Raw genomic sequence first — 23,188 nt, 5'->3', positions numbered from 1 at the left:
ACTCTGATTTTTAATGGCTACTATCAAGATTAAGTAATACCTCCTCAACTAAACAGAAAAATATTCCTCTGTAACGCTAAGTTCTCAGCCTGCGGGAAAACAAACTCCGATCTTTAATGTAGTCCTGAACTGTGTACCTGCTTCATGGGCCAGACTTGTGGAGCTGTGAGCCACGCCAGTCAGCCCTAAAGGAAATCAACCCTGACTATTCATTAGAAGGACTGAGGCTGAAGCTCCAAGACTCTGGCCACCTGCTGCGAAGAGCCAACTCACTGGATAAGACCCTGATGCTGGGGAAGATTGAAGTCAAAAGAAGGGGGCAACGGAGGATGAGATGGTGAGATGGCATCACTGACTCAATGGACAAGAGTTTGAACAAGCTCCGGGAGACAGTGAAGGACAGGGGAGCCTGGCGTGCTGCAGTCTGTGGGGTCACAGAGTCGACGACTGAGCGACTGAACACAACCGACCTGTGTACACAGCACTGTCACCCAGGTGTCCTTAGCTGATGCAAAATCTGAAAGATGTAGAGCCAAGCCTTTTTAGATAAATGCTTTATTTTTTTCTCAAAATGTTACAAAAGTTATTTCTCCTAAACATCTACAGTGTTCAGGGCTTTATACATGGATCCAATAATGAATAAAATCTGGTTAAACACTGATCCATTCTTCCTAACTTTTAAGTCACGCCCTCCTCCGGGGATCTTCTTGACCCGAGGACCAAACACGTGTCTCTCTCGTCTCTGCACTGCCAGGCGGGTTCTTTGCCGCCAGTGCCACCGGGGAAGCCTCTTAGTAACGTGCAAGTCTCGTTGTTTTTCCTGTTGTGGCTCTTTGTTCTAGTCCTCTGCTGCCCTGAAGTGTTCCTGGCAAAGCAGGCAGCAGTATCGCCTGAGGGGGCCTGCGCTGACCCGCTCCGCCTGCACACAGCGTCAGGGAGCTGCCTGAGGAGCAAGGGGCCCCCCGAGGCCGGGCCTGAGCCGTCTGCAGTGGCTCGAGTGCGGACGCAGGAGGACTCTGCCCGGGAGCAGAGTCTGGGGCAGAGCCGAGCCGCCAAGGAGGTGACTGGTCGCGTCACAGCTTCTCAAACGGGAACAGGTGGGCAGCCGCTTCCTTCTTCTCTCTCCTGGTCTTCCTGGGGCACTTTGGCTTCTCAGCCTCTCGGTTTTGGGGCCAGGAGGCCGCTAGGATCCTGGCCGCTTCTGCTTGAGAGCTGGTCCCCTCCTCCTCATCTGATGAGAGCCCGCCTCCCACATCCGTGTGGGGAGCGGCCGCCTCACTCTGGGGGGCCGGGCCAGGGCGGGGGAGACAGGAGAAGCGGTGGCGTCAGGAAGCCCACGCGTCCAGGAGCATGGCCCTGGGATGTGGGGGCCGAGGCCAAGGGACTGCCCGCAGGGAGCTGCGCCAACCCAGCAGCTGACTGCCAGTGGCGCGCTGCACTGATTGCCTGGGTTTTGAACCAAAAAAGTGCCCAAATACTTAAAGCACCAACAGTCAGTGTCGGATGTTCCGAGGGAGCAGCCCTGGAGGCCTCGAGTCCGGGGAGGCAGGGGCAGAAAGCTCGGGCAGGAGGAAGGAGCCCGTGGGAACACAGAGCTGGGAGAGGGGGCATCAGGGATCTGAGGAGGGAGCAGATGCAGGTGGGGCGGGGGGGTGGTCAGATGCTGCCAGAGCACGTCTCCACGTCTGACCCGGCACTGACGCACCACTCCGTGTGACTGTGCCCCCACGGGAGCCCTTAGGGGCCACAGTGCTGCAGAAGGGCCTGAATGAGCACTGGGGGCGGGTGGGCCTGGGGGGGTGGTCGCAGCCCCAGGGGCAGTATGAGGCCAGGAGGTGCAGACACGTGTCTGCCCAAGTGGGCTCAGCACCGGGTCCAGCCCACGGCGGGCACCCTGTGTAGACGGGGCAGGGCCCACGGCCTGACTCCAGGACACCTTTCTCAACACGGACAGGACACGGCCCAGGAGACACAGGTCTGCGGCCCTCCCCCGGGCGCGTCAGCCTCCGGGGACCACACTGACCTGGGCCCCGTAGCGAAGCTTCAGCCGCTCCCGGATCAGCAGCCCTTTGACCAGCAGCTTCCAGTTCCCCAGAGCCCGCTTCTCCCTCTTCTGCAGAGGCGGACAGAGAATGGGAGATGCTAAGCACGGCCATTCAGGAACAGATACAGGGGACACAGCGGGTCGGCAGAGCCGCTTGGTCTATGTCTCATGAAGCAATACACAGGAGAGGCACCAAAGCGAAACCCCTCTCCTTAACCGGTACCAGTTCTGAGGTGTTTTGGGGACAATGGGGGGGCCCTGGACCACAGCAGATCCCTTTAGGAGGCAGTCGGAAGCGGAAAGCATGCGAGGCCCAGCTCCCCGCTCCTCGCAGCCGTGGTGCAGGCGGCCTGGGGGGGCAGCCCCGCCTTGTGTGCCCCCGGCCACCCGCTCACCTCCTTCTCCTTCTTCTCTATGAGCGCCTGCTCGTTCTCCCAGGCAGTCAGGAGCACGTCTCTGTACTCCTCGCAGACCACGTAGCCGTCGGTTCTGCGGGGTCAGCACATGTGGTCCTTGAGCCTGCGCCTGCTCTGGCCTCTCTGCTCCCCGCCGTGGGGACAGCCGGCCAGCCCTAAGCACTCGGGCCCTGAAGGACTTCCTGGCCGGTGGCCCACCGTCCTGGCCAGGGCTGCTGGCAGACACCACCCAGGCGGAAAGCGGGGCGATGGACCCCCCCCTCTCCTCCTCCACCGCGGGAACAGGCCGAGGCCACCAGCCAGGAAGCATGCTGCTCGGTCACCCTGAGCGCCCTCGGAACAGTGTTTAACCTGGCACCTCAGGGTGCTGGTTTCACCGGCTTTGCAGCCTCTGGACAGAAGCCCCAGAGGGAAAGTGTGAAAAGGTCAAGGATCAAGGCTGATCCTGCAAGTCCAGAGGAAAACCCTGAAAGTAAGGGCCGGGGCCTCGCCCCCACGCCGCCTGCCGCCCTGCCTCCCCGCCGCGGTGGCGCGCCCCTCACACACATGGGATGGCAGTAGCCTTTGTGGAAGTCGAAGCCGGTGACGGCCTGCGCGCAGTCGATGTTCAGCTTCCGGGCCACACGGTGCAGGTTGGGCAGGTTCAACTGGACGCAGCCCACGGGCATCATGCTGGGCAGGAACAGATACACGTTCCCAAACTCGTTCCGGGGCACCTGCGGAGGGAGGCGCCCAGGTCCAGCCAGCCGCAGAGGGAGGCGGCCTGGTCCCGGCCCCCGCGGACACGGCCCTCCTTACCTTCCCGTCCACGGCCACCGGCGGCTGGTACTCCTCGGTCTGCCATCTGCCAAACAGGCCCAGGTCGTTGTAGTCGTGCAGCTGCGGCTCGGCCTGGCGGGCTCTCCGGGCCCGGTTGGAGTAGCCTTTCACCATCTACACCGGAGGGAGTAGCCACCGCTCACACCACGCGCTCCCAGCGCACTGGGTACTGAGCTCAGTACACCCTTTCCCGCAGGCCCAGAGGTGGGTGCGTCATTAGCATCACCCCGTATTAAGAGGTGAGCAATCTAGGAGGTGTGAGTAGTTCACCCCCCATCACGGGTGTGTCCTGTGTCCTGTGTCCATCACTGAAGGGGACAGTGGACTCAAGATGTTTCCACGGCTGGTGAGCGACAGGCCTGCTTTGGGCCGTGACCTGCTCCCTGTGCCTCAATCCCTTCCCACGAACCAGAGGCCCCCTACCCGGCCCAGCTCCCCAGGTCTCAACAACCCAAAGGGCTCCTCCCAGGGATCTCTCAGAAGCGCCTGTGGCTCACGACTGCCCACACTGTTCTCTGCTGGCTGAACTGGGCCCCGTGTCCCATCCCAGCCTTGCGATCTGTGCTGAATTCACAGGTCTCTGGGCAGTCGACCGACCCGGTGTAGCACTGAGGCCAGGGCAGGGCCCTGGGGCCGCTGTCTCACTAGCTCAGGCCTCGGACAAGCTGCCCTTTCTCAGCTCCTGCTTTCCTGTCTGTAAAATTCACGTGTGATGCCAACTCCAAGGCTCAGCAGAGACCACAGAGAGCTGGTGTGGGCGTGTCCACACTAAGCGGGGCTATGGCCTCTCTGAACACGCAGGGAACACAGATCTGACCCCAGGGCCTCAGGCACACGCCGGGGGTCGGAGGGCTGCTTTCCCGCCCCGCTCTCCCGCGTGCCCACGCTCTTCCCCTGCCCCGGGGCGCGGCCGCCTCCCGTCCCACGGCTCTCACCTTGTAGGGCACTTCTCCGAGCCGCACCACACGCGCCTGTTTCAGCCACGTGTCCCTGGAGTGCAGCGTGTGCACACAGTCCCTGAGGAGCGGGCGGGAGACAGAGGACCGCTCACACCCACCGAAGCACCGAGCACCCCGCTGCCTCGCCCAGGGCCCTGGGGAGGCCCACGGCCTGCCATCTTGTGGGGGACGTGTCCACTCAGACCCCAACCCCAACGGCCGCACACAGCACCTCCTTCCACGGGGAGGTCCCGGCAGCTGGGTTGGGGGGCAGAGAGCCCCAGCCGTGCAGGTCAGGTGTGTCCCCCCTGCCTTAGGGTTTAGTCGGCTGCTCAACCCCAGATAGAGAAAGAGAGGAACAAGTGTCTAGGTGGCGGCAGGGGCCCCTGACCAGGCAGGGGACAGGGAGCTCCCACACAGACCCGAACCCCTTAGGGTTCACCCGCAGGAGGTAGCTCCCAGGCAGGGCACTTGAATCACCTACTCCTGTGCATTTCCCGAAGTTTCCTTTTTTGCCTTTCTTTTCCCATTTACCAAGAACATCCTCTATTTTTTGGTCTTGTAGGTCAATGTTCTTAAAAAGTCACTTATTTCCTATTACCATTTCTTAAATGTCTTCTTCTGGTTGTTATGTTTTACTCATGTTATTAAAACTTTGTTCAGTTATAACTACGTGTATTTTACGCTCATTTTCCATGTTTATTTCTCCTTCCTCTTTGGCAATTTCTCTTTACTGCAGAAAAGACACACGTAACATACAATTTACCACCTGAACCATCTTCAGGCCTGTAGCTGTGGCACTGTTACCTAACCATCACCACCATCGTCGCCTGAACTTCTCATCCTCCCAGGCTGAAACTCTATACCTTTTAAAATATCCAGTGATTTTAATTTTCACTATAAACCCTTTACTCCTTCCTTTTATGTGTTCGTTTGACTTCAGTTTTGGGGGTTTTTTTTTGTTTTTTTTTTAATTGCCCATATAAACCTTACCCGCCCTACTTATTTTTCCTCCTATAAGATCGGCCTGCCCCCGATCTTTTAATCCCTGCGGTTTTAACTTTCAGGCTTTAAGCTGTTACACACTCCCCCACGTCCCACCCCCGCCGCTGCACACGGCACGCATGCGCAGTCAAACTCATCTCCCGGCCCTCGGAAGGCTGCGAGCCCCACTGGGCGGCTCCGCACCTGGAGTAGACGGCCTCCCCGCGGCAGTACCCGAGAACAGCGGCCGTCTCAGGGTAAATGGCCTCATACTTGAGGAGGTGCCTCTTGAGAGCGTAGAGAGGGTGGTTCTTATACGTGCCGATGACGGTGGGCAGAGGCTGGTCCAGGTGCTTCGCCTGAAACTGCAAAGGCCAGAGAGAGTCTGCCTAGTGTGCTACACGCGTGCTTAGTCCTGTCTGACTCTTTGCGACCCCACAGACTGTATGTAGCCCAACAGGGTCCTCTGTCCATGGGATTCTCCAGGCAAGAGCGAGCTCTGGGCGCGCCCCGCAACCGACAAGGCACCTCCTCAGCCCTCCGCACTCCTCCTGGGAGCTGAGTCCTGGGTGCTGTGCGCGGGCGCACGCTGAGCGGGGGCTACACTGAGTGTCTTCCTCTTTTACTTGGGACGACTTACCTGACTTACATCAAGCTTCACATTTCTAACCGGGCAATGACTGCAAGAACACAGGCTTTGGAGCCAGAGCAACCTGGGTTCCAATACCAAGTCCGCTCCTCTCTCAGAGCCTCAATGTGCAGCTGGTGAAATCAAGGCTGCAATTACCCCAGCTTGATTTAATCAGAGCGCCCCAGCCGCTCTGACCATTAACTGAGGCAACACTCCGAACCCCTCAGCGCGGGCCCGGCGCTACGCCCGGTCCTTACCTCCTGATCCTCCCGCTGCTCCCTGTCCACCAGCGGGCTCCGGTAGGGGCGCAGGGTCTCCGCCCACCAGGCAGCGTCCACGCGGCTCTTGCGGGTCGCTGTCAGCCAGGCGGGGTCGTACCTCTGCGTGACGTCGCGCACGCAGCCGGCGCCGTCGATGCCCACGACGTAGGTCACGGGCTTGGTGGCGTACTGGTAGCAGGTCAGGGGCTGGCCCACCACGCCGTGCACGCAGTCCACACACACCCACTTCTCCTCGCGCTCCAAGAACACCTCCAGCCACTGGTCCACGCCGGCTGCTCCCTGTCTGCCTGCCTTCCCGCCGTCCCCCGACGGCTTCTTGCCTCCCTTCCGCTTACTGCCCGCAGCGCTCGCCGATGCTTCTACGAAGCCAGGGCGCAGACCGCGGCTTCCGTGCTGGGACTTGGACCTGCTCTTGGACCCCGCCTTCGTCCTCTGAGGGGCGGGGGCCCTCCGCGGCCTCGGCAGGCCGGGCTCGGAATCCTCGTCGGACGGGCGGCAGCTGTCCTCGCTGGAAGGCTCAAAGTCAGAGCCACTGCTGGCTGCGTCACTCCCGCTCTCCTCCTTGTAGGACACCTTGGCGGCCACCCGCCGCCTCCGGGCCTGCGCTCGCCTCTGGGTCCCCCGCCTCTGCCCCCGAGCCTGGCCCGCGTCCTCCCCGCTGGACGGGGACTCCCCCCGCGGCCTCCTGCCTGCGGCCGCCTTGCCCCCCTTCCCTCTGGCACGGGCCCCACCAGCGCCCCCAGAAGACGCGTGCTCTCCTCCGCTTCCTCCGCTGGGCTTTCCAGGAGCGTGGCTGGCAGCTTCTGAGGAGCCCCCAGGCGCCTCTGTGGATCTTTCCTTGCAAGGTTTCTTTCCCTTAAACAGAACAGGAAATTTCTGCTTTTTATCTTTAGCTAATGATACGATAAAGATTCTGCCATCTAACAGGCCTAAGTCCCGCTGGAGCGCCAGCGTACACGAGAGGTCCCCAGCTCAGTGACGGGCTGGCTGCCCTCCAGCGGGGGTGAGAAACCGTTTTCTAAATTCTACAGCACCCGAAAGGAGCCCACAGTCTGATTCTTCTCACTGTAAAGTGAGCACAGGATGTGGGAACAGACAAACTCGGGTTCACATTCCACTTCTGCATCTTAGTTTTATGTGATTTGGATAAATCATGTCACCGCTGAGTTTCAGTTTCCTCAGCAGGAGTACCCATCTTACACATAAGGCACTTTTCAAGGAAAATCGCATTATTAAGAATTCAGAAATTATTAAAACTTGACTTCTGGACCAAATTTCAGACAGTGCCAGCACCCCCAAGGAGCAGCGTTCACCCCCCTTCCTGGGTGACGGCAGAGTTCAGAGGCTCCCCATCCTCACCCCACACCACTGAGGAGGACGAGGACCTCTTTACTGTACCATCCACAGACCAGAAACGAGAGCACCAAGGAGCCCGGCCCGCAGGCCCCTCTGCACACACAAAGCCCAGGCTGCTGGATGCCCGCCCTGCACACGGCTTCCCTGCACAGCGCCTGAGCCAGGCCCACTCGGAGGAAGCCTTTAAAAGCAGTCTCAGGAGCAGGTCTGTTTAAGTCTCAGGTAATTTCTCACTCCTCCCTGACCACCCAGCCTTTCCTCTGGAAGGCCCGGGAACGTCACCTTCTCTGCTGATAACTTCAGAGGAACTGGCTGCAGAGACAGTACAAGGCGGGTAGGGAGATGCAGGGCCCGGAGAAGCAGCAGAAATATCTACAATGAGAAAGAACAACACGCTCGTCCTTGGGAGGAAGGACTGGAGAAATCCCGTGTGGTGAGTGAACCCTGACGCGGGTAGGGAGGTGCAGGGCCCGGAGAAGCAGCAGAGATATCTACAATGAGAAAGAGCAACATGCTTGTCCTCGGGAGAAGGACGGACTGGAGTGATCCCGTGTGGTGAGTGACCCCTGAAGACACGGCGAGTCAAAGGAGCCGGACATGGAAGGTCGCACGGAGCTGTCCCTCGGCTACCTGCAAGGACCGCTCCCGGGACCCGCTTGCGCTCCAGAGCCTATGATGCCGCCCCACAGCAGGGTACAGCAGCCGGCCCTCTGTACCCTCAGGTCCCGCCTCTGCGGGCTCAACCCCTGTAGGGAGACGTCTGATCGGCAGTCAGTGAGTCTGTGAACGCAGAGGTGGCAGACCATGAGCCTGACTGTACATGTGAAGTATCCAAACTACGAATCCACAGAGACAGACCCAGGCCGGTGGCTGCCAGCTACCGGGGAGCTGGGAGGCCGGGGAACGGAGTGGCTGTGCGGTGGGCACGGGGCCCCCTTCCGACAGGGAATGGAGTTGCTGTGCGGTGGGCACGGGGCTCCCTTCCGGGGCAGCAGACGGGATTTGGGAATAGGCAGTGGTTATACAGCACTGTGAACGGAACTGCTCACTTCTTTTTCTTAAAAAACAGAACAAAACAACTATTGTTTTTGCTTAATAAAACTTCAGGAAGAAAAGGTGTAGAGATACACAGGAACAGAGTCTGGGAGGATGATACTGAAATACCAGTGTTCTCCTCTGGCTGGTGGTTAAACAGCGCAATTCCTGGCCAGATACTCAGACGTTTTCAAGCCACATCAGAAGAGAAAGTAAAGATGCTGGTCATACGGTCTCTAAAGATACAAAGTGTCTGTCTCTTTCCCTGAACAGAATCTGAGGCTCGGACAGAAGCATAGGCACTGACAGGAATCTTCGAGGATAAAACCACGTTTCTACGTGTTTCGCTGAGACGGGGCTCTACCTGAGGGGATTGTGAGCGTGTGACAAAGCCTGTGTGCACAGAAGCTCTTCGCCATGGCTCCTGGACAGAACCTCCTCGCCGCACAGCCGTCTGCCAGGTCACTGCCCAGGGTGGATGGTCAGGAAACCCCCTTGAAGGACCTCTGCAGCCAACATTACGCCTTTTTTTTTTTTTAATGTTTATTTATTATGGCTGCACTGGTCTTACTTGTGGCATCTGGGATCTAGTTCCCAGACCAGGGTTCGAACGCAAGCCCCCTTCACTGGGAGCATGCAAGTCTTAGCCTCTGGACCAGCAGGGAAGTCCCTCCTGGGACTTTTAGACGCTACTCTCGAATACTGTACACAACCGTAGGGCACCTGACCACGAACGAAGTGCTTTACCCCAGGACGCCGAGTGGAGACGGGAGAGGGGCAGCTTTCAGCGCTCAGGATGGCCCCAGTCCTGACTCCAGTGCTTAGACTGGCCCTAAGCAAGTGATTCCGCTTCTCTGAGCTCGGGTACCTGTTTTTATCTTATGAGAACTGAGCAAGGAAGTGTTTGTAAAACAGCCTGACTGGTGCATGGCACGTGACCGCTGCTGTCGTTGGCTCACAGACCTACAGAACACTGCTGCCAGGGGCGTCACTCACGTGGACCAGCTCCTCGTCGTCTCTTGCCGAGTAAATAGCAAATCTCCGCTCCAGCGTCGTCTGCAGGCCGTCCTGCTCGTTGGTCGAGAGTTCCGCGTTCACTGTAAACGTTCCGATGAACCTGGAGAGAAACCAGGTACTTCTCTGTGTGAGAGGCCAGGGCAAAGAGAAACCTCGTTCTCCTACGGCCAGAACCCACAGTGGGGAGCCTCAAGAGGGGCTCAGGAGCCCCCCTCCCCGTGCTCCTCTTCCCAGCCTGTCTGGCCAACTCCTGAAGACCCAGCCCAGACCTTCCCCTTGAGGAGGGTCTGTGGGACTGACCTGCACCCAGCCTCTGAGACCCAAATCCTGCCCTACGCTCTGCAGGACAGGCCGCAGGGCCCTACCATTTCACCAGGTTGGACAGGTAGGAGATGTCCACATCTCGGGGTGGCACTTTGGTGAAGCGCGTTGGGATGATGGAGAGGCCAATGGCTTGCAGGTCTGGCTGGTTGCAGATGCTGTTTCGGTAGAAGCCGTTTGCCAGCAGACACAGCAGGTGAACCTGAGAAGAGGGAAATGGGAAGCCTGAAGACCAGAGGGAGTTTGGCTGCCAAATTCAGTGACATTTCGAGGACAGGAAATACCTGCCGTCATTTCTATATACAAAAACGTAGAACTCCTAACACTGCCGTTTCCCAAGGCTCTGTCTTTCACCCCCTCTTCTCTCTAGATGCTCCTTCCCTCAGAGAGACAAATCTCAAAGCTGCAAAATACAAACTTCCTTTCTCTAAGAGGTCTTGTCTTTTGGAGGTGCATCCTGAAGGATCTGTGGATGAAACGTTAGGAAGCCTGGGGTCTAAAGGACCGTCAGTACGGCCTCTCCCCGCGCCATCCTCCCCTGACCCGCCCCGACCCCTCTCTTAAATGAGGCCTTCCTCAGCTGCTGGGGCCCGCACTGATCTCCCCTCGCTCTGCATCCTAGGTCTCCCTGTTCTGAGGTCTGTCCTGTTCCATCTGTGAGACAGAAAGCCTTGAACAGTAGAAGACAAGCTCTGTGCAAGTCTCTCTCCCCACAACGCCAGGCTCCTCTCAAGGCCTCAGTGTGTGTCCAGTCAGTACCAGCTGAAGTCAGGAGCCGCCGCGCCTTCAGCTGAGGCCAGGCCAGTGTTACCGGTTGGCTGAGCGGAGTGCTGAGCTGACACCTCATGTGCCCTCCCGGGCAGAGGTCACTGTCACCCCCTTATCACCCCACCTCGCTTCAGGAGAGCCGGAGGCGTGGCTGACGGAGCGCCAGTGCCCCACACACCACCCCCTTGTCGGAGCGGCCCGTCTGCCTGCCCACCGCCTGCCCCTCCTTACCTTGTGCGTGTCCTCGTGAACCTCCTTACTGAAACGTTTCATCATTCTCCGAAGATACGTCTCAAACTCCATTTTGATCTTTTCACTGCAATGCACATTGAACAATCCTGAAGTGGAGGGGGAAGCCTGACCCCACTCGCCCGTCCCCGCCGACACCTTTTGGGGGCAATGACTCAGGCCGCGCTACCCAGCAGACCTGCCGCTGGCCCGTCCTGCACCTCCTCGCCCGCAAACCCTGGCCCAGGTCATTCCCTCCCCTGACCCGCACCTGCCAGGCCTCCAGAGCGGCTGCCCCAGGACCTCCCTTCTGCCCACCCCCCGACTGCCCACTTCCTGGGGCCACTGCCTTGGCGTTAAGTCAGCACACGTCGCTTGTCTGGGCAACGCTGTTCTGCTGTAAGATCCCTCTCGTCTCTGTCTCAAGCCCTTTTAAGAAAACCTCCTGAACGACTTCTTTTATCTACCTCCTTGACGCCTGATAAAGTGCCTATCACGTGGGAGACTCAGGACCAGTTAACTACCAGGAGATGCACTGCATACAGCCAGGCCACCAGGGGCTGCAGAGGGACCGGAGACCCCTGGAAGGAGTGGGGGAGGCCCCCAACCACGGGGCGCACTGCCACAGGCCCTGCTGCGATGCCGCGGGACACGAGCTGGGGTGTCCGATCAGCCCGACAGACACAGATCGGGGCTCCTCCACTCACAGCTGAAACATTCCTCAGCCCTCACTCACACGCTGTCCTGAAGAGTCAGTACGGTAACAGGCGCCCTGCACGGCCCCTGGCACGTCTGCGCTCGCCTGGACACAAAGGTTTCGCCTTCAAGTCCTCGAGGTGAGCCCAGGGCTCTCTCGCCTAAGGCTCCTGACAACCTGGACACTCAGCCCGCGTCTCCTATGTGCTTTCCAAAAGCTTTCCTGGGGAGCAGCTGCCGATGGTGAGACGTGACGGAAATCTGGAAGCAAGTGCTTGATCGTACCTTCTTTCTCTGGCCTTCACCTGCTCCGGTGTCTCAATCTCTATCTCCACTGGCTTCACGGGCAGAGCAGATGCAGAGAAGGCTGCGCTTTCCCCCACGTCACCCGGCACGGGCTCACTAACTTCTAGCAACAGTAATTTTTTAGATCAATGATAACAATTATTGTTATAAGAGGCAGTGTACTGAACAACAACAAGGTTCTGCTGGGGTGGAGGAAGTGAGGCAGGAAACTGTCGAGACCCCTGCTCCGAGTTCCTAGGAGAGGCCCTGAGCACGCACGTCCAGGTGTCTCACTAACCTGCATGAGCGCCCAGAGCAACAGCCCTGGGGTAAGATCCACAGACACAGGGATGGGGGGTGAGTCAGACACAGACCCTGGGGCCATGAAGCCGGGGCGTGGGAGCCGTGTCTTGCTCTCCGTGTTACTACAGTAAAGTCCGCCCACAGCTCACTTTGTAGAGGTATGACTTCAGACTCGACTGTAAACGTGTACATGGTGGGGCATGCATCTTTTTCATCTCCTTCTCTGCTACACTGCTTGTAAACACTGCTGCTGCTGCTGCTAAGGCGCATCAGTTGTGTCCAACTCTTTTGTGACCCCACAGACAGCGGCCCACCAGGCTCCGCCGTCCCTGGGATTCTCCAGGCAAGAACACTGGAGTGGGGTGCCAATTCCTTCTCCAGTGCAGCAAAGTGAAAAGTTAAAGTGAAGCCGCTCAGTCGTGTCTGACTCTCTGCGACCCCATGGACTGCAGCCTACCAGGCTCCTCCGTCGGTGGGATTTTCCAGGCAAGAGTACTAGAGTCGGTCACCAGCCGAACTTAACTCTGCTGAACTGAATGTAACAGTGAACTTCATTAGCTAAGCCTTTCAAAGCAGCTCTGGACCTAGAAGCAGTGAGCACACCCGGTGTTGGGACCCTGGCTCCTGTGTGCCAGCTCCTACTAAAATGAACAGGGCCGATTCCAGCTCTGCCGCAGGGAGACCCTGGAACGCCCATGTATCTATTGTGCCAGAGAACAAAAACATTCTCAGAAACTACTGAGGCCACGTTAGACACCACATCGCGGCTGCTTAAAGGGGCTCCTGCTCGCCAAATGTGGGGGCAATCTGAAGGTCAAAAGGCTAAAGAGGATAACTGCTGACGTAGTTGAATTTTAACGTCCACAGTGATACCCGAAAGAAATGACTAAATAAAAAGTCCTTAAAACGGAGACCTCTGCTTTACAAATCAGTCAGCTAATAATTATATGCGAAACGACAATCAAAACATTGTCACCTTGCAATGCTCACTATAATAATCTTTGATTCAGTCAAGATCACACCGACACCATTAAGTAGAAAAGGACTGGTGCACAGGATCTTCACAGAGACTCAGAAGGAAAATGAGCCTTTACACTGGCACAGCCAGGCAGGGCCACAGACACGGTCGAGCTTAGCATCGCCCGCAGGACCACCCAACGCCAGGTGCCTCTTAGTGGATGCGCTACGAGGCGCAGAGCTCGGTGATAATACGGAGCATTATCATCGGCAGTATTCCTGCCAAAGAACGTTTACTCTAAAGGCAACCAGGTCTTTGGACTCACGGTTCATAGCACAGGCAGGAGGGCATTCAAACAAGCTAACCATCATTATAAACCAGAACATGAGACATTCTACAGAACAAGAGGCCAGGACTCTGCCAAAATGAAAAAAAAAAAAAAAAAAAGACAGTGCTATGAATTGGAGCAAACTCCAGGAGATACTCGCGGACACGAGACCCTGGCGAGCTGCTGTCCATGGGGTCAGAGAGTCAGCAGGACTTAATGACTAAGAACAAAGAAAAGCAGAACAGTGGGGCGGGGGCGGGGGCGGGGGCGGGGGCTTCCCTGGTGTCCCAGTGGTTAGAGCTCCTCACTCCCATGCAGGGGGCACGGGTTCAGTTCCTGGGCAGGGGACTAAGATCCTGCTGCTGTGGTGGGTGGAGTCTCTGCTCTAGATTAGAGAAACCAAATACCTTGATTAGATCCTGCACTGGGCGTGGGCAGGGCGGAAACAAGAAAAAAAGGCAGCTATAAGGATCATCTCACAGTAATCAGGGCCTTGATTAGGTGATAACAGTATTTCATCAGGTGGGACAATGCCTTACTCTCCGGAGATAAACGCTGAAGTATTACACGTGAAGAGTCAGGATGTCTGTGACTTACTTTCGCGTAGTCCCACCAGCAGAGTTACAGAAAGAGAGACAGGGTCCCTACGGCCCAACAGTCAAGTCAGGGCATCGAGGCGAAGAGAGCCTGGACTCCAGGCTGCATTTCTTTGTAGGTTTGAACACTTTCAAAAGGAAAAGCTAGGAAAAGCCCTGCCAGGAAGGTGGGCTTAAGGACGGTGAGCCTGGCCGCTGTTTACGCGAGTACGGGATGCGCCAGGCCCGTCACGCTCTCCCACAGCCACCCGGCTCACAGGGGCTGCGCAGGGCTCACCGACCGTCCCGAGAGCAAGCTCAGCTCGCACCGCTGGACGCACTCGTGCACACCGCTGCGCGAGGGGCCAAGCTGGACCCAAGGCACGCGCGAGCACGCGCCTCTCTCACTGAGTGCCCCGCAGGGAGAGAAGGCACAACCCTCTGGGGCGCCCTGGTCGTGAACTGTTCCTTACACCGAAGCAAGTCCCTACTGCGACCTTATCTTTGTCTTCCTCGTTTTCCAAGAAAAGGACAGGGCTGCCGTGACATGACCCCGAACAGAACCAAGCAGGCAAACAGGATGAACCGTTCTGGGAGCAGAGGGGGTCGTTTACCTTCCACTTCTTCCCAGTCCTCCTCACTGTCTTCCTCGTCGTCCCCCTCGCAGCTGCCTTTGTCCGCAGCGGCCTCTCTCTCCGGGGGCTGGCCCTTCCTGCGGGCGCTCGGCAAGTCCCTGCGCAGAAATCACAGAGGAAGGTGAAGAAAGCGCGCACGTCCCGGTGCCGTGGGGAAGCTAAGCTCCCCTTTCAAGGCTCCTTCTGTTTACTGTGAATCTGCTGCCGTTAGTTGAAGATGGTTTGGGAGCTCTGAGCCTCACGCCCTGCATTATCCTGGGCCTCGGGTTCCCAGCAGGATGGGCTCTGATCAGGGGTCTAATACTAGACGTGTCTTCGGAAACAGGAGGAGCGTGATGAACCCGCACCCTGAGGCTGTGTGAAGAGAAACAGCTATCTGCAAACAGACAGGAAAGGGAGATGAGACCACGAAGAGAATGCAGGGCCCAGAAGGAGAAGCCATGATGCCCGAGCGCACGTGTGCAGCCAGATGCCAGCAAGAAAGAGGGAAGGATTACACTCGCTGCCCCTCGCCGCCTCTGAGGGGCAAGATGAAAGGCGACTGAGGCTGGCAGAATTTAACTCCTAGGCACGTGGGGGTGTGTCATGAGGAACACGGACGGCGGGAGCGGAGGCACAGAACTCTGCAGATGCGCAGCTGGCTACACCCCAGCTCAGGACTCAGTGCTTGTTCACACGCAACATGTTAATATGTCTGCAAGTTCACACATGAAACATCTTTAGAGCCCCGAGTTACTTTTAGTTTTTGTAAGATTTGACACATGGTGTCCAGTGAGGATATTACCCAAGATTTTAGCACAAATACTTAAATTAACAAGCTTCAGACTGCAGCTCTAAAAAGACAAGGCATTCCCTTTTTAGCCTGCCGCTTCCTTTCAAAAACACAGAAACAAAAATATCCCCTTAAGAGTAAACGTGGGAGAAATGTCACTTCCCAGCCTAGAGGCAAAAAGGGGAGCCGGGCTCTCCCTGGCAGCGTCCTGGCTGATCTGTACGTGGACTTCTCTGCAGAAAGAATCCAGCAGGTGGGAGCGGGAAGCGGGAAGCTCAGTGGCATTGCAAGGAAGAGTCTTAGGGAAGAGGAGGCGAATGACGGTGCTGAGTCCACGTGCCCCCGTGCTCCTTCCCACAGCTGCCCTGTCCTGGGCTACCTCCCAGCCAGGACTGGGGGATGCCGGGAGAGCCGACACTGAGAGAGGGCTGGTCTCTGACGTGAAGCGGGAACCGCGGTCTCTCTCTTGGTCCTCCAGCCTGCACCCACCCCCTCCCCCAGCATTCCCCGGAGGCAGATGACCAAGTGATCATGAGGTCTACACGCATGGTTCACCACATTATCAATAGCTCAGTCACTGTAAGAGGCCCTGCCCTAGATGCCAAGCGGCATACACAGATGAGCCGGGTGGTTCCGGCCGTCTGAGAGCTCACAGGCGTGTGCGGCATGGACACAAGCAAGTGTAACAGGCGTCTGTGCACTCACAGGAGGGTATGATGGAGACACAAGTAAGTGTAACAGCTGTCTGAGAGCTCACAGGGGTGTGTGGCTTGGACACAAGCAAGTGTAACACAAGGCAGGTGAGTTACACTCTTCAGAGATGCAGCAAGAAGCCAGGGGAGGAGAGGGGGCCGAGGGGCAGGTGAGTTCTGTTCTGCATCGTCAAGGTTGCAGAACGCTTCCAGGCTGCAGGCAGACCGTGAGCACGTGTCGAGTGAAGGGGGGCGTCCAGCTGGGCAGGAGCAGTGCGAACCCAAGGGGAACACGACAGGACGCAGCTGGGACGTCGGGGAAACGCCTCAAGTACCTAATGTCTGTGTGGTAGAAACAGCACCGGGCCAGGAGCTGAAGACCTGCGTCTCATCCTGGCTCCTGCCACCATCTAGCTGTGTAGCCACGAGTAACGCACTCTCTGCAAGCTGTGGTCCTCATCTGCAGAGGCTGGGAGGTGACCTACACAGTCACCACGACTCTTCCAGTCTTACCAGCGGCCCGAGCGCTACCTAGATGTGTTTAAAGATCCCACCTTTTCCACAGACCCCAGAGACGAGCAACAAGAGCAGGTTTCCTTGGTCATACTTCCCTGATGGACCCGGTCAAGACGTTTTCTGCCATCTCACCTGAAATCTTCCCCATCGCTGAGGGCTTCATCCTTTATAACCTGGGGCTCTTCAGATTTCACGGAAACCTTGGCCGCCTTCCTTCTCACTGGACCATCTGCTGAGCCCCCAGCATCACCACAGCCTCTCTTCCGCTTTCCTCGGGAAGCTTTTGTGGGAGGGCTCTTCTTTAGCGGTTTCTCATCTTCGAAGACATCTAGATGACCACACGGAACACGAGAGGAGGGACATAGGAAAAGCGGAGACATTGCAGGTTCGTGTGCAGGGTCACAGAAGTCCTCCCTGGTAACCTCTCTCCAGACACCCATCAACATCCCACATTTGGTCAACAAGCAGCGTTCGGCCCCTTCCGCCTCCAGCTGGTCTGCACACCACACGCTTCCTTCATCAGTTACTCTGTTCTGCCTCCTAAGGCCATAGAGACAGCAGCACACGACCCATAAAACCTCAACTGCAAACCTGAAATTTCACCGAATGTCCAGCAAGGAAAACGCATCAGTCCACTAGTTACCACTTTGCTCGGTACTTCCTGCTGAGACTAATTATTTTAGGGATAATCCGCTCCTACTAAGTGCAGAGCTTCAAGTTTATACACGTCTGAGTGTGAAGGACAGGGAAGCCTGGTGTGCTGCAGTCCATGGGGCCGCAAAGAGTCAGACACGACTGAGCAACTGAACAACAATGATTTCCCCTAATCTAAGCTTCTGCTGTCTTTTAAAACCAAACGCTACTCAAAACACATACTTTATGAAATCTATCCAATCTAACCCAAATGTCACTCACACAAGCTTGTGTGTATAAGTCATTTCAGTCGTGTCCAACTCTGTGCAACCCCATGGACTATAGCTTGCCAGGCTCCTCTGTCCATGGCATTTTCCAAGCAAGAATACTGGAGTAGGTTGCCATGCCCTCCTCCAGGGGATCTTTTGAACCAGAAATTGAACCTGTGTCTCTTATGTCTCCTGCATTGGCAGGTGGGTTCTTTACCACTAGCTCCACCTGGGAAGCCCCTCAGCAGCCTTAAGGTTGGAATAAGTTAGCAGTAATTGAAAAACAACTGTATTTTAATAACTAACCATTATTAATAATTAATAAATAAAATAATAACATGTTGTTAAAAGGAAATATAAAAAATCCATACACTATTCGTTTTAGTTCAACTAGGGTATGGTCTCTTAACATATAACTATATTACGTATGTTATAATATATTAATACAACAGGGGAAAATATTTTTCTATTATAGTCAGGCAAATTCTCTTAAATCTGAAATAAATCATCTTTTTTCCTCTGCACAACTCTGCTTCAGTTAATATTGCAAAACAAAAATACTCTAACCTTTTTTGAGGTTCCAAAAGGAGCTGTGATATTAACCTAAAGTGTCAAATTAATTCATTCCTTTCATTTATGGTTTGAACTGCTGACTCCCTGGATACGTATTTTTAGTCCCCAAGAATACAATTTTGCATGGAAGAAAAAGACTCTCCCTTTTTGAGCTAAAAAAGAAACAACTAAATTTTAATACATTTCACTTTATTTAGCAGCGTTTGTTTTAATGCTGGCTAAAATCACTGATTCAGTTCTGTTTCTTCAGATTTATTTCAAGGCCAAAAGTTTATTTATGACCTGACAATTTGGTAGGGCCTCCTGAAAACCAGGATTTCTAGATCTTACAATGGTTTTTAGCCCTCTGTTAATAAGATGCTAAATACTTTCTAGTGTAAACATGCAGGTGGGAAGTTGCTTCAGAAGTACTGTTTCTTCCTCTCTAAACTTGGTTGGTTAAAAGGCAGAGGTGTGCGTTTCTGTGCTTTGAATAGAGAAAGAGAGAAGTTGAAAGTGAGAACAAGGGGAACAAACTGTGAATCAAAAGACAGTTTACAGTATCAGTAGTCAAAGTATCCAAAAGTTTAAAAGTCTGGACGCCCATCCATTAAGTGGACAGTAATTAGACGATTAATCACGGTACAGTCACACAGTGATATAACCTGGTCATCTTTTAAGACAGAGGAAAAAGACACGCGAGGCAACGCTAAGGGTGCAGTTGTTTGCAGAGTTTCTACCACACGAAACGACGCAGACTAGAAAGAAACACAGTATTGTCTAGGGGCGGTGGTTTCTGGACGGTAGACACATGGTAACATTCTTTTCCTAAATTCTTTGTGTGTTTTGTGTATGCGCCAGGGTATCAAGGAGGCTATTATCTAGACATTCCATGCAAATGGAAGCTAAAATATAGCTCAGACAGCAACAATCGTATCAGGCAAGATAGACCATGAAACAAAGTCTATAATAATAGACAAAGACATTATATAACGATAAAGGGCTCAATACAAGAAAACGATATCACTGATAAACATATATGCACCTAACATAGAAGCATCTGAATATATGCAGAAAATATTAACACAAATAAAGGGAGAAGTTGACAGTAATACAATAATTGTAGGCGACTTCAACACCCCACCTACCGGACGGATCATTCAGAAAGAAAAATCAATAAGGTTAACGGTGCCTTAAATGACACATTGGACCAGATGAACTTAATAGGTAACTTCAAGACACTGTGTCCAAAACAGCAGAACACAGTCTTTTCAAGTGCGCACGGAACCTTTTCCAGGATCGATCGACCGCACGCTAGCCACAAAATGAGTCCCAACAAATCCAAGACTGAAAAGGTATTAAGGATCTTTTCCGATGACAGCAGCATGAAACCAGAAATCAATTACAGGAGAAAAATGAAGCACAAACCCACGAGACTAAACAGGATGCTACACAAAGCAACCAGCCAACGATGACTCACGATACCGTAGAGAAAATCAGGAAATGCCGCAGGACAGCGAAAATAAAAACACAAGTTTACAAAATCCACAGGACACAGCGAAAGCAGTTTTAAGAGGGAAGCTTAGAGCAATACAGCCCCACCTCCAGAAACAGGAGAAGTCTCCAACAACCTAACCTACCATCTAAAGGAATCAGAAGTATCAGTCATAAAAAAGAAATGCTGCCATTCGCAACAACATGGAGGATATTATGCTTGGTGATAAAGAGAAAGACAAACACCATGTTTTCCCTTGTATACAGAATCTAAAAAATAAATGAACAAATAAAACAAAAACAGACTCACAGATACAGAGAACAAATTAGTGGCCACCAGTGGGGAAAGGGGTAGGGGAGAGGCAAGATAGGGGAAGAGGATTAAGAGGCACCAAGTGGCAGGCATACAGTCAGTAAATTACCAGGATGTCATGTGTAACACACGGATATGGTCGATCCTTTGTAATAATTTTATATGGAGTATTAAGTGTGAAAGTGTTAGTCGCTCAGTCAGGTCCGATTTGTGACCCCATGGACTGTAGCCTGTCAGGCTTCTCTGTCCATAGAATTCTCCAGGCAAGAATACTGGAGTGGGTGGCCATTGCATTCTCCAGGGGATCTTCCTGACCCAGGGATTGAACCCAGGTCTCCTGCATTGCAGGTGAACTCTTTACTGTTTGAGCCACCAGGGGAGCCCTTATATGGAATATAATCCAATATCCAATCATTGTTGTACATCTGAACTAATGCTATAATAACTCAACTATAATTTAAAAAGAGGCCATTTTCCAAGACTCTCCAAGATCTAGAGCTGTCTGCTAGAGTCAGCCGTCCGTTCTGGATCCCCTGGTTCCAAATCTGTGGATTTAACTAACCTCGGATTGAACTTTGCTTGAATCCACAGATGTGCAACCTGTGGAGGGCTGACTGAACTACACTGTTATATAACCTGGTTATTTGAGCAGGGCAGGAATTAACCACTGGGCTTGCTCAGCCAGCTACTAATTTAACAACAACCAAAAAACCCCACCTGCTTAGAACTGCCGGCAGCACCTCACAGCAGTAAGAATTAAATACAAACTCCTTAGTCTGGTCTCCAACCTAAGGGTCCCAGTTATTTCTCTCACCTCAATTCTAAAACATTCCTTTCTAAGAGTTTTAAACTTACTGATTCCTCTGCCCACATCCTACAAAAGGCCCCTCATTACAGTCAGTAATTGGCTGAAAGCACCATGTCCTCGGACAGGACTTTTTGGCCACTGATTCTGACTCTGCGGCATCTTCCCTGTGCCCATGCCAGTTTTATTACAGAGACCTACTCTGCCTTCTTCATGGCTCCTGGCACCATGGGAATTTGCTTTTTAACTTGTTTGTCCAACCTCCCCTTCCCCAAAGATTACAAGCATCATGAGAGCAGAACCTTGCCTGTCCTGTTGACTGCTACCCTTCCAGTGCCGATAACTGGGCCTGAAAATAGCCAGGTGCTCAGTAAGTATCTGCTGAAGGAGCTAATGATGAAGGAGTAAATCGACGAAGGAATGTTGAGATCGAATATGTAGAAACTACAGGGGCCCTAATAGAAACAAAGCTATAATGGGAAGCCAAAGAGATGGCTGTTGAAAGCAGCGAAGCATCAGCTTTATTTGCATGCACTGTGGTGCTGTTATACACTACGCTGACCAGTCACCAAAGACGAGTCACCAAATCAATTTCAGCTGCAGCCAAAACCACAGCAAAGACCACAGTTCTTCCCGGAAGCTGCCTTGGAAACTTACTGCAGCACTCTGGCTCGCAGAGTGCAAATGGGGCTTGAGTGCCCCCCTTGCCTACGCGTGGGCTGAGTGATAGAGTTAGCCCATCTGATCACCTCACCCAGACCAGGCCCGGAGCCTGATGTGCCATCTCACTGAAAACTCACAGCCACCCTGCAGAATCACAGAATTACGCAATCTAGAGTCATAGGGGGCCTTACAAGTGATTCGGCCCAATCGTCTACTCAGGTATATGAGGTACCCCAGAAATTCCTTCTACTGCATGCATTACAAAGTTATTTGCACTTAGTATATGCAGAGAAGTGGAGAGGACAAGATGAGATACAGCAAAAAGACAGACATGTTTTCATAAGCTTATCTGGTTAAGACAGGTCAAAAAGGAAGCAACTAAATCACCAAGATCCTCTGTGATGAGGTGTACCTGGGAAAGACCACCTTAGGCAAGACACTCAAGGAGTGCCTGGGTTGAGACCTGCAGGAAAAGAAGGCAGCCATGGCAAAAGCCGCGAAGAACATTCAAGGGAGAAGGAACATCAAAGGCAAAGGCTCAGGTGAGAAATAACGCGGGGTGCCTGAGGAACCCCAAGGAGGCCAAAAAGGAGATTGTCTGGGAGAGGAGAGAGCAGCAGCGAAATCATGTAGGGTCTTGTAGGCCGTGTGAGGAATCTAGATTTTATGCCAAGAGCAGTGGAAGCCAGAGCGTTTGAAGTAGGAGCGTGGCAAGATCTCATTTCTTTTTTTCTTAAGATCACTTGCTGCTGCATGGAGAACTCTAACCCTAACCCTAGGGTTAACGTTAGTAAACAGACGATTGCAGTCGTTCAACTGAAAAGTGAAGGTGGCTTGGGCAGGAGGTGTGGCCAGGAAAATAAAGAGAAGTGGAGAGATTTGAGACAGGGTTCTGAGGTGGAAATGACAGAGCTTGCTGAAGGCCTGGAGGTGTGCAGTGTAAAGAAGAGGGGTTTGTTCTAACAAGTGATGAAGTGATTAATGAGGGGGGGATAAGTGGGGAAGGGGCAGGTTTAGTTTGCCCAGGACAAATATAAGAAACCTATTCGATATGCACCTGGAGAAGTCGGCTGGGATCCGAAATCTGGGGGTCTAGGGTGGGATTTAGCTGAAGGTACCGTTAAGGAAGCCTGGCGTGCTGCAGGCCGTGGGGTCGCAAAGTGTCGGGCAGGACGTAGCGACTGCACAACTACTGTTCAGGAGATCAGCACACTCCCGCACTCTTAAGTACGGGTCCGCTGGTCTCGTGGGGGCACAAAACCAGTGCCTTTTGCCTATTCGCCCTCTGCATCTGCCAGGAGACCGGACTTGACCCTGCGGGCGGCAGGGCGCAGGAAGAGACTGCGCAGGGGAGCTCGCGGTCCCGCCAGGATTGGCGGAACCGCTCAGTGCGCATCCTGCACGGAGGGCAAAGGCGCAGCGACGTCGGAGTGGCCCGGGGCGGGCGCACGCCGCCTGCCTCCCGCGGTCACCGGGACCCGGTCTCCTCCGCGCAGGTGGGCGCAGGATTGCCTACCCGCACCCGCGGGAGGCCGGCCTTGCCCTCCCCGCGCCCGGCCTGCCTCCTGCCCTCCTCCAGCCTCTCCCCTTCAAGCCCGGCTCGGCCTTGCTCTCACCCGCCTCCTCCTCCTTGCGCCGGGCTTTGGTTTCGCCCTTGGCCGTCTGGCCGCGGGGACCCCGGCCAGCCGCGCGTTTCCGCGCCATCTCTGCCCGGGCAAGACTCGCCTGGGAAGGGACGCACCGCGCCGGCGCCGGACGCTGCCCGCGAGCTGGCTCCGCCCCGAGGCGGGGCGACAGCGGCCCCGCCCCCTCGCGTAGGCCACACCCCACTCCGCCCCAGCCCCGGAGTACCAATGCCAGC

General features: G+C 54.6%; 1 protein-coding gene across 3 annotated transcripts; it reads right to left on the bottom strand.

Moving 5' to 3' along the window:
* Positions 1-538: 538 nt before the first annotated feature.
* On the bottom strand, positions 539-23,087 carry XPC (XPC complex subunit, DNA damage recognition and repair factor). Of its 3 annotated transcripts, none has more exons than XM_061397241.1 (16): positions 22,944-23,087; positions 16,731-16,926; positions 14,598-14,716; positions 11,820-11,943; positions 10,842-10,926; positions 9,887-10,044; positions 9,501-9,621; positions 7,752-7,841; positions 6,090-6,968; positions 5,406-5,566; positions 4,215-4,296; positions 3,259-3,393; positions 3,007-3,176; positions 2,440-2,533; positions 2,024-2,113; positions 539-1,280 (listed from the first exon to the last, which is right to left on the bottom strand). In XM_061397241.1, the coding sequence occupies exons 1-16, from the start codon at positions 23,029-23,031 to the stop codon at positions 1,074-1,076; spliced, it is 2,799 nt and encodes a 932-aa protein (XP_061253225.1). In that variant the 5' UTR covers positions 23,032-23,087; the 3' UTR covers positions 539-1,073. The 3 variants fall into 3 exon arrangements, with proteins under 3 accessions (XP_061253225.1, XP_061253226.1, XP_061253227.1); XM_061397242.1 differs by having other exon boundaries at positions 16,731-16,914; XM_061397243.1 differs by lacking the exons at positions 11,820-11,943; positions 16,731-16,926; positions 22,944-23,087 and having other exon boundaries at positions 14,598-14,686.
* Positions 23,088-23,188: the final 101 nt, after the last annotated feature.

Source organism: Bos javanicus, chromosome 22 (genome assembly GCF_032452875.1).
Source record: "Bos javanicus breed banteng chromosome 22, ARS-OSU_banteng_1.0, whole genome shotgun sequence".
Classification (NCBI taxonomy): domain Eukaryota; kingdom Metazoa; phylum Chordata; class Mammalia; order Artiodactyla; family Bovidae; genus Bos; species Bos javanicus.
The sequence above is the reverse complement of the archived record's forward strand: the minus strand, read 5'-3'. Positions and strand labels throughout refer to the sequence as shown.